This window comes from Strix uralensis, chromosome 16 (genome assembly GCF_047716275.1).
Source record: "Strix uralensis isolate ZFMK-TIS-50842 chromosome 16, bStrUra1, whole genome shotgun sequence".
NCBI classification, from domain to species: Eukaryota; Metazoa; Chordata; class Aves; order Strigiformes; family Strigidae; genus Strix; species Strix uralensis.
The window spans coordinates 7,261,209-7,271,525 of NC_133987.1; the positions used below are offsets into that span (position 1 = coordinate 7,261,209).

A 10,317-nucleotide genomic window follows, 5' to 3' on the forward strand; every position below is an offset into this window, starting at 1 on the left:
GGCGGCTTCCGCTTCCGGGTCGCCGCTCGGGGCCGGGGGGGCCTCGCTGCAGCTGCCGCAGCCGCCATCGCCGCCGCGATGCCGAAAGGAGGTGGGGGCCGGGCCGGGCCGGAGGGGCTTCGGCCCTCCGAGAAGTGGCGGGGGTGCGAGAGGGAAGAGGGGGCTGCGGCGGTGTAGGCCCCTCGGGAGGAGGGGCGTGGGGGGAGGCCCCGGCTGCGGTGGCTCGGGGGGGCAGGTCTTGTTCCCCGCCCTCGGGGCTGAAGGGAGGTCTCTGTCCCCGCTCTCCCTGGCTCTGGGGCGCTTGGGGGGGGTGTGTGTGTGTGTATGTATCTCCTTTCCCCCGTATCGGCTGCGGAGGGTCTTGGAGGGAGGTCCCCTTGGCGCACCCCCGCTCCGGCTGTGGATGGCTTCTGCGGGGTTCTCGGTTTTTTTTCGCAGGCCTCTCGTAGAGGTTTAGGGGGGACCTTCGCTCCCCTTCCCCGCCCCCCCCCGGAGAATGTGCCAGGCGCCACATTCTCCACGTTTCTCACAGAGCTGGGGCTCCCATGTTGTGTCCCCCAGCAAGTGCCATGGGATTGCAGCAGTCCGGGCCTTGGGGTGCCAGGCCCCCCCCTCCGTGGGACCGGGAGCGGGCTGGGCTCCATGTGGTCCCCGCTGGGCTGGAAGGTGCAACCGGTTCCCCTTGGGCAGCGCCTGGGGCACATGGACGCCCCGGGAGGGGAGTTTACAGCTACACCGGGGATCCCGGGGATGAGGGGAGCGGCACAGGCGATGTGTGGTGGCTGATGGCTTTCCCATCCCGGTGGTTCAGTGGTGGAGGCCTCCGGGCCTGGGTACGGGGAATCTGAGCGGCCGGGCAGAGGGTCCGGCCCTGAGGGGCAGCCTGGGGGGGGATGCGGAGGTGGTCTTCGGTTCAGCGGCTCCAAACGTGGCTCCTTTCATGTGGCTCCGGCAGCTCCGCATCTGGGTATTAGGGAGCGGGTACCGACTTGCTTGTGTGATTAAGAAGAAGTAATGAGGGACTGACAGACTGTCAGGGCTGAGCTGGATCCACCCAGAACCTTCTCCAGATGCACCATCTGCATAATTGGCTCTTGTGTGAGCGTCTGTGAAACCCCAGTCATATACATTAATGTAAACTAGTCTTCGTCATTCATCTTCTCTGTAGTTTGCTCCAATTTATTTCATCAGCATTTCCCAAGCTTTAGTACCAAATCTGCTTCCCTATTTAGATTTTCTTTAAGCACTTTATTTTGTGTCCATTTGCACAATGTTAGTAGATAGGGCTGAAACTTTAGCATATTTTTTGTGAAGGCAAAGAACTGCAGATTTTTAAATGCCACATTTAAACACCCTGTAACTGACGATTTCCTGCTCTGTATTTCACTGTACAGTTTTAAATGTTTGTTTCAAACCTTTTTGCTTCTTGGGAAAAGAGAGATCTTTGCTTGCCTCGCCCCCTCCAAGTCAGTAGGAGCTATTGTATTGTTAGCAGAAACGTGGATTTTTGCACTCACTGTTTAATATAAAATGTGGGAGGTTAACCAGCCAATAATAAATTTTGTTACAGGATTATTTTTTATTATTTTTGAATACCTTGATTTTTAAAAAAAGTGATTCCTTCAATAGTCTTACATTCTCTTTGATTTACATTCCTTAATTATGCCATTTGAAGACAAATGTATTTCAGTGTGCCTGCCTTAGGTGCCAGTGGTCTCTACTGCAGGTGAAATCTGCAGGTGATTCTATTTTAAAAATGCTTCACAGAGGAGGATAAGAATCATTATCCCTATTTTACAGATGGGGAAACTGAGGCGGAGAGCTGAAGTGAGTTGTGCAGCGTGATGCGGTAGGTCAGTGGCAGATGTAAGAGCCGCACTCCTTTTGTCTGACCTGGGGTTTGATCTCCCTGCGAAGAGCAGAGCCCCAGCCCTGCCCCGTGCAGAGCTCCCTGCTCAGAGGGGCCTTACCTCTCTGTGTGCAGGTTCACATAGAAATGAGATTGATTCACTCTTCCATTTGCTTCTTTTTTAGGCATTTAATGTAAAATAATTTCTCTTGAGTTGCTTTCCCCCCGTTATTACTGCTGTTTATTTGCAGTAATAAAGCTTTTGTGTTCTTCAGTTCTGAGCCTGGTGTAAAATTCTCAGCCTAGCTGGACAAGAAGGCTGCCTGGCGTTGGCTAAGCTTGTAGCACAGCGTTGATTTGGTTTATTTAGGGTTTTTTGGTGTTATGTAGTGTGTCAGGGATATTACCGTTGTTCCATTTAGGGCGATGTCATTTGCTGGGCAGTGAGGTGATGCCTCCTGGGCTAGAGCACTCCTGTGGCAGATCTCGTTCCCAGTGAGGGTCAGTATTGCCACATGGGATGGTTGGGAACAGACAAACAAAACACGTCTTTGGGTGCAGCAAAGCTTTTGGTTGTGTTTATGGCTTGAGCGCCCACAGGCTGACTTCAGAGAGAAGAACCTGGGCTCTGCGCTTCCCTGTTTCACGTGAGAAAAACATCTCAGGAGCCTCTGTAAGGCTTCACAGTGGGGTTTTTGAGATAATTTATTCCACGGTTCAGCTTTTACTGAGCTGAAATATATGAGAGTTTGTCTCTGCTGAGCCAGGAGGACTGGTCAGAAAATTCTCATTTTCTAAAGCTTGCAGCCTATGGGGGCTGCCTGCACTGGTGTTCCCTGTCCCTCCAAGTCCCACAGCACAGCCCGGCGTGGCCGTGGCACAGCGGTACAGTAATGCCAGATCTCTCCTGTGCATCCTGCGCAATCCTGATGAAGGAGGGACAATCCCCTCACCCCTCCCCACCACCGTAAGGTTTCCATTGTCCTCAGCGGGTTGAAGCAGGGAGTGAAAGAGAGAGCGTGAGGATTTCTTGCTCCTTCTGTCGGACTTCAAAGACTCCTACAGTAGCAGAGAGCTCCCTTGCCTGGGCTGTTTGCTTTTTGCAAACCTTGTGTATTGGTTGTACCTTGAGCTCCCTAGCTCAAGGCTAGAGACCGACTCTATTCAGCTTGCTTTCCAGCAGGTCTTTGGAGCTGTAAGAATATAAACAGAGCAGTCATTTGCAGGAGGTGTTAATGGCTTCAGCGATCCATTAATAAATACAATTTTGAACTTGAGAGGAGATCTTAGCCAGGCATCCGGACAGCTGAGCTGACTTTCTCCTCTTCCTGGTTCCTAGAGCTTGTTTTCATTTTTCCTTATAAAGTAGTAAAACATGGAGGCTCCTTTTGGTAGTTCTTCAGCTCTCATTGTAATTCCCAAAGCTTTTGTCCAATTAGCTTCCTATTTTCTCTTGGCACAGCCTTAGCGTAGGGGAGGGGTTAAGGAGGCAAGCTTGTCAGAGAGCTGGTTGTGACCGTGGCTGCTGCAAGAACATGCTGTGATTCCTCCTGCACAGGAAACGCTGTGCGACTGAGCCAGCCCGGGAAGTGAATCAGAGGCCACAAGCGTAGGCAAGGAAGGGTGGCATCACCGAGAGCTGAGGGGGCACTTGGAAGCTTATTGCCTGATAACTGGTGTCACGGCTCTGCGATGGTTGAGGGACGGGGGGACCCCGTTCAGGGAGCACCTTCCTGGCTCCCTCTCTGTAGGACAAACCTCTGCTTCATTTGGCCAACACTGTACATAGGCTGCTCTCAGTTCTGGTGTCTCCTAAAGCAGCCCAAGGGGAAAGAAAGAACCAATTCTCTGAGTATCTTTCTGTGGATCAATAATCCTAATTCTCTGTGTAACTTACCCAAAATTCTTGGAGTGTTTCGCCGAGAGTGGTGAGTTCGATGTGTCCTTTTTTCATTAAATTCTATCAGAGGAGCTATTTTCGTTTGTCCTGTCTGCACCGAAAATCCAGAGAGAGTGCTGCAGGAGGAGTAGACCTTTCTGGAAGCTTATCACTAAGCCATTTATTAATCTTATGTTTTTGTACAGGTAGAAAAGGAGGCCACAAGGGCCGAGCAAGACAGTACACAAGTCCTGAAGAGATTGATGCCCAGCTCCAAGCAGAAAAGCAAAAGGCAAGGGTATGTGTTTGCCTACGTTATGCACTTACTGTCATAAGTCCTGGCTCATACAGCATGCTGAACTTGCAGTTCACGGGAAATGGCAGCTTAGTCAAGTGTTGCAGATCATTCTGTCTGTGATCACAATATGAATTCTGAGTATCTGGCTGGGGAGACTGCAAGGTGTGATCCAGTCTGGTTTTTCACAGAAGTGAGGCCGGATAGACAATCCAGTTCACAGTTTGAAGGTTAAAGGATAGGGCAGGTGATTACACAGCAGCTCTAGACATCTTTTCCCCCAGTATTTCATCATTCTAGTCTCCAGTGTCAGCTAATTTTTTTGTCCATGCTTTGCAGTTTGGCTGTGGAGAAAAAGGGCTCACATCTTTATGTCTTACTGTATATTTAAATTACTATATTTGCCCTCTTCTAGACTTAAAAGACCAACTCCTTTGACTTCTTCCTGTACAAATGATTTTCTTGTTTGCCTCTGACTTGTAGGGAGAGATAACAGAGTTTTCAGGCATGACTCCTTTTTTGGCCGTGTTTCTATGTCCCAACATAGGATTGTAACAGCTCCCCTCACTTCCACGACTACCTGACTGGTATTATAAAAGGCATGGCTACTTTTTGCAGTACTTGCTCTCCTGTATCCCCATATTTTCACAGCCATGGTGGCATTCTCACTGCTGTTTTTCTGTGACTTTCTGAAAGTGCTGCCTAAGCCCAAATACACCATTCCATCTGAAGCCTTACAGCACTGACTCCAGTAGGATAATTATACCCCATATAGGAAATACTGATGAATACCTCTGAGCAGGAGGTTACTCTTTCAAGCAGTTATGAGCCATATTGTTGACTCCTTTTTAATGTTTTGACCAGCTGTAACTCAAGATGATTGTGGGATTGCTGCTTAGCCACATATTCCGACTTTGTGTTGGATTTCTTCTTCCAAAGTATAACTCCTCTTGGTTTGTTTTCGGATTCCACCTTCTTGGTTTCATGCCATCTTTCCAAATTCTGAAACCACTTATGGGTCTGATCCTGTTTTCCAAAATGATTCCAACTCCTAGCAGTGTGATGTCATTCACAAACTTTCTAAGTGTTCTCTACTTCCGAGTTGTTAATAAAAATACGAACTGGAAATGGAACAAAGCAAGCACGACCCCACTTGAAATGTCTGTCTTGTTTTTAAACAAACCAGAGAACTGCTCTTTGAGAAGGATTTCTCTTTTTTTTTTTTTTTTTTTTTGTGATAATCTATACCACATAGTGATTACATCTAACGCTATTTTGTTAGGGAAGGCTTAAAAAAAACCCCAAAACCAAAATTACTCCTCTTACTGCCCATAGCTCATCCACTTTGCCAGTTGCTGTGATGAGGGATATTTGGCAATGGCAAAGCAAGCTATTCACACCCATGTTGGTTCTTCTAATCTTATCTTCTAATGATTCACAAATTAATTCCTAGGCTTCTGACTGGTAAAAGCTGTGCTAAACAGGCTGTACTTTCTTGGCTAACAGTGTTCTGGTTTATGGTTGTCAATTTGCTCTTCTCTAGGCTTTTTTTTATCTAGATCTAGGATGGGATCCAGCTCTACACTACATCCATGTAGTTTCCAGTCCCTGAGATATTGTGCACTGAAAAACTATGCCAAAATGTCTCCTGGAGATCTTTCATTTGGGGAAAGTAAAGTGCCAGTTCTGTCTTTTACAATCATTTTCCTGGTCTGTTGCACAGAGAGAACAGCACAGTTGTTGAGAGGTGACCTGCTGGGGCAGGTGATGCACACTTAGGTGCTGAGAATGAGATCTTGTTTTGTTACAGCCAGGCACCCTTGGCGTCATGAGGATTATGCTCTCAGAGCTCTCTCACGCCTCCAGAATGATCACATTTAAGAGCAACTGTTGGATTTGGGATTTTTATCGACACATTTTGTCTAATTTCCTGTGATTTTGTAGGAAGAAGAGGAGCAAGAAGAAGGAGGTGAAGGAGCAACAGGAGACCCCAAAAAGGAGAAGAAGTCTTTAGATTCAGATGAGAGTGATGAAGACGATGAGGATTATCAGGTATTGTCATTCTCAGGGCATTTACTGCGTTTGCACCACCCAGATTCTTGGAACAGGAGAGAGATGCACGCTCTTGACTCTCAGTTCTCTTTGAGAGCTACCTATAGTAATTTTTTTATGGAGGACCTATTTTTAAAAGCTCCAAACCCTTTACTTGACAGCATTTTGTCCTCAGAATGAAAACTTATGTATTTTTATAAGTGAAATGCAAAGACAAGAAGATTTCAAAAAAGGCTGAAGATGCCTCGTGGTATATATCTTGGTTCATAAATGGTTTTGCTGTCTGGTAGTAAAAACATCTTGAATTCTGCTTTTGGGGTGTGTGACAGTGTGTTTGATGAGCTCTGATACAACACAGTGTGGGGTATGAGAGAGCTTCTTAACCTTCCTCTTGTTCTTGAACCTTAGCAAAAGCGCAAAGGAGTGGAAGGGTTGATAGACATAGAGAATCCCAATCGTGTAATTCAGACAACCAAAAAAGTAACTCAGCTGGACCTGGATGGACCTAAGGAACTGTCGCGGCGAGAGCGGTGAGTCTTTCCTGCTGCCTCGGCAGGAGCTAGTGCGTTCCTGGAATTTCATCCTTGCTGTGGCAGCAGCTTAATGCAGGGAGGTGTTTCCCTGCTATATTTGCATTGGTGTTTCAGGGAAACCCTTTAAATATGTTGCTGTCTAAAGCAGACACTGAACAGCAGTAAACTGTCAAGCAGGACTTGCTGTGGTTCAAGATATCTTTCCTTCCAAACTTCACAGAAGTTTTCTGTCCTCTGGGAGTAGCTGTGGGTGTCCTGGAGCCAGGCGGCTTGGCCAGGTGCACTAAGAGAGTGAAGTTTGTTGCTGTGAAGCAGATGTAGACCATTCCTTTCTTGAAATTTTATGCCAAAAATCAGATGTAACTGAAATCCTTTAATCAGAGGTCACCTTGGGCTCCGCTTTAATCTTGCTACAGAAGGTGCCCTAGTGACAGGTAGCGGTTTCCCAGATTGCAGGTGTCATGGTAAAGTTTTTGTCTGAGCAGATCAATAAGATGCCAGCCAAAGCTTAATCTTCAAGTTTCATTTAGCAGTGGAGAGTTTCAGAGTGAAAGATTTAAGCTTGCTTGTTTGGGATAGATTGCTTCAGCAGAAGTACACCTTTGAGGGTAAGGCTGGGGAAAACACGTCATGGTGCTGTGCGGTCTGGGGCTAATTCGTTTGACCTCGTTGTGTGTCAGTGTCCTTATTTAGCTGAATGAAGGTAGAATAATCTCTGTCATCATCCCTGTTCAAACCCTGCAGTAGATACAACCTGTGCTTGAAATCCGGTGACAGGGCCCCCCAGTCTCTGTGGGCAATCCATGTCTGTCCTCGCTGTCCTTCCCAGTCAGAAAGCCTCCCACTCTGTGCCTGTACCTGCCTCCTTGCTTGGATGCTCTGGTGACTGGTGTGTTTTGCTCAAACAGAGAGGAAATAGAGAAACAAAAGGCAAAAGAAAGATACATGAAAATGCACCTAGCTGGCAAAACAGAACAAGCGAAGGCAGATCTCGCCCGACTAGCCATCATTCGGAAGCAAAGGGAAGAAGCTGCCAGAAAGAAAGAAGAAGAAAGAAAAGGTTAGAGCGTAATTAATCATATCCTCTTACTTCTCTTTGCAATGGCTGTACTGCCAAGAGGCATGAGTTCTCATATCACACGTAGTAATCCCTCATCTCCTGAGACTGTGTGCTGTTGCTGTCATCACAGCTCCTCTCATCAAAACCAGGTTCAGCTGTTCCATTCCTATAAAGCTCTTGCTTTATAAAGCTCTAGAACATCTAAACAGGGAGCAGGGAAAGAGAGAAGGGAATTGCTCTTGATAACCATATTGTCCTCAGCCTCCCAGGCGATGCTTGCTCCAGTTTGGGGGTTCCTTGTGCTGGGTGTGATTTATCTGCTTTGCGTGCTGGGGATCCAAACTACCCAGGGAATTTGCAGGACTCCTCCCCTGCCTGGGCTTCCTCTTCAGCTCTGATAGGTGCGAACCAGAAATCTGTTGAGCGTGTCTTCTCAGTGCCTTCCACGCAGAAATTGGTGCATCAGCATCAGGGTAGTTTGTGGATGCCTGAAGAAAGGCCAAGGACAGAAGGGAACACACAAGGGGAACTGCTGCTCTTAACTCTGGAGGGGATCTACCAGGGATTGGTGGGGAGGGTCAGATTTTTCCCCATTCCCTCACTGTACATGACTGGCAGGATTTCAGTCTTAGGGGCCGTCAAGCCACCACCAGTCAGTGATACATGCTGTGAAATGACAAACCCTCTGTTCTTTTCCTCCCCCAGCAAAAGACGAAGCGGCTATGGCAGGTAAAAGACTGCAGTCACTATCCCTTAACAAGTAAGCACAGGACATGCAAGAGGAGGAAACGCCAGGGAACTGTGCCTGGTGCCTGCCAGGAACTCTGTCGTGTTGCATACCATAGATGCACGTAGGGTGCACGGCGGCATCGAAGTCACCTTCACCTCCAAGAGACACTGACAATGTGTTTGTCCTCATCCTGGCACAGATTTCCATTTGGGGTTAGGGGCAGCTGCTATCTTCGGTGCAGAACTGTGCTGAACAGCAATTCTCTGTAACAGTTTGGAAACCTGAATGTTTTTGCTGTTTTTAGGATTAAGAACTCATAGACAGGGGGCAGGGTGGGAGGGGAGATGCTTCAAATATTAGATTGCAAGAAAATAGATTGTGGGGTCATTGTGGGGTGGGGCATGGGGTGGGGAACTTTGACTTGCTAGTGAAAGCCCAAAGGATAATGTATCTGAGGAATCCTTTTGGGCAAATGGCCCGTCAAATTTTGCTGCAGGGTGTTGCAGTATAAGCTGGGAGCCTGACTTCATGGACATCTGGAGTGCCGTTCCTTCCCGGTTTCATCCCTCCTTTCTTGCAGCTGGTCTCCCCTTTTCCCTCCTCTTCATTTTTTTTTTTTTCTCCTTATTAGGGATAGTGCCAGTTTTTAACCACATCATCCTTTGTTTAAAGGAATAAAACAAACAACATTAATTGTATCAGACCCAGATGGAAAAAAAACTTGATAAAAGTTTAAAAACCGACAACAACAGAACTTGTATATTTGGCTGATTAAAATGTAAGTTATCATAACTGCTCTGTCCTCATTTTGTGTGCGTGTGAATGAACACGGGTGTACAGGCCGCTGCTGAGGTACAGTAGCAGTCTGGTGGGGTGACTTCTGCCTCTGCTGCTCTGCAGTTGTTTGTGGTGTGGAATTTGGCTTGAGGGTTCAGCAGATGCAGCCTGAAGGCGAAAAGCTTTTCCCACTGTCTCTGATGGACACTCTTGCACAGTCTGGTTACCACAGCAGAGAAAACAATTACCCTCAGGCTGCTGTCTAACCTAGTCACTGTGTCAGAAGGTCAGTCCCCAAACTGTCACATGTCCCCTACGGGAACGTGACTGGGAGCTGCCTGCCCAAACCGTGGCAGGGAACTTGCTGTCCTGTGGTGGGAAGCCCAGGTCATCTGCCCGTGGGTAAAGGCATAAGCCCCAGAGCTGTGCCCCCAGCCTGTGTTTTTGTGCCCCAGGGCACAGTTTGAGACAGGGACTAGCTTCAGGAATAGCAGGATGAGTGGTGCCAGGAGAGATGCCCTCGCTGTCAGCTCCACAGAATCATCAAGGTTGGAAAAGACCTTGGAAGATCCAACCATGAACCTCACACTGACCGTTCCCAACTCCACCAGATCCCTCAGCGCTGGGTCAACCCGACTCTTCAACCCCTCCAGGGATGGGGACTCCCCCCCTGCCCTGGGCAGCCCATTCCAACGCCCAACAACCCCTTCTGCAAAGAAATCCTTCCTAAGAGCCAGTCTGACCCTGCCCTGGCACAGCTTGAGGCCATTCCCTCTTGTCCTGGCGCTGGTTCCTTGGTTCAAGAGACTCATCCCCCCTCTCCGCACCCTCCTTTCAGGGAGTTGTAGAGGGCCATGAGGTCTCCCCTCAGCCTCCTCTTCTCCAGACTAAACCCCCCCAGTTCCCTCAGCTGCTCCCCATCAGACCTGTGCTCTAGACCCTTCCAAGAGGGAAGAACTTTAATGGTGGGGACAGAACTGCTGCGGGGAGCCTGGGGGGTGGATGGAGCTGGGTGGTGGGGAGCAGTGGCCTGATTGATGCCTGGAACTGGGTTTAACCCAAGCTCACAGCAAAGTCTGATCCTGGGAGGAGTAACCACATTGCACTACACAGGTTCCTTTTGGTGACAAACGTAGGATTTC

The 10,317-nt window shown here is 48.3% G+C and overlaps 1 protein-coding gene across 1 annotated transcript; it reads left to right on the top strand.

The window, feature by feature from the left end:
* Positions 1-7: 7 nt before the first annotated feature.
* Positions 8-9,190, top strand: PDAP1 (PDGFA associated protein 1). Its single transcript, XM_074886555.1, has 6 exons — positions 8-91; positions 3,935-4,026; positions 5,968-6,075; positions 6,484-6,605; positions 7,517-7,668; positions 8,374-9,190. Exons 1-6 carry the CDS (start codon positions 79-81, stop codon positions 8,430-8,432), a joined length of 546 nt encoding a protein of 181 aa, XP_074742656.1. The 5' UTR covers positions 8-78; the 3' UTR covers positions 8,433-9,190.
* Positions 9,191-10,317: the final 1,127 nt, after the last annotated feature.

Bases quoted from the DNA above. Each gene is read 5' to 3' on its own strand.
- PDAP1 (XM_074886555.1), top strand. The intron at 4,027-5,967 runs GTATGTGTTTGC...GTGATTTTGTAG, and splicing joins CAGAAAAGCAAAAGGCAAGG to GAAGAAGAGGAGCAAGAAGA. The intron at 6,076-6,483 runs GTATTGTCATTC...CTTGAACCTTAG, and splicing joins AAGACGATGAGGATTATCAG to CAAAAGCGCAAAGGAGTGGA.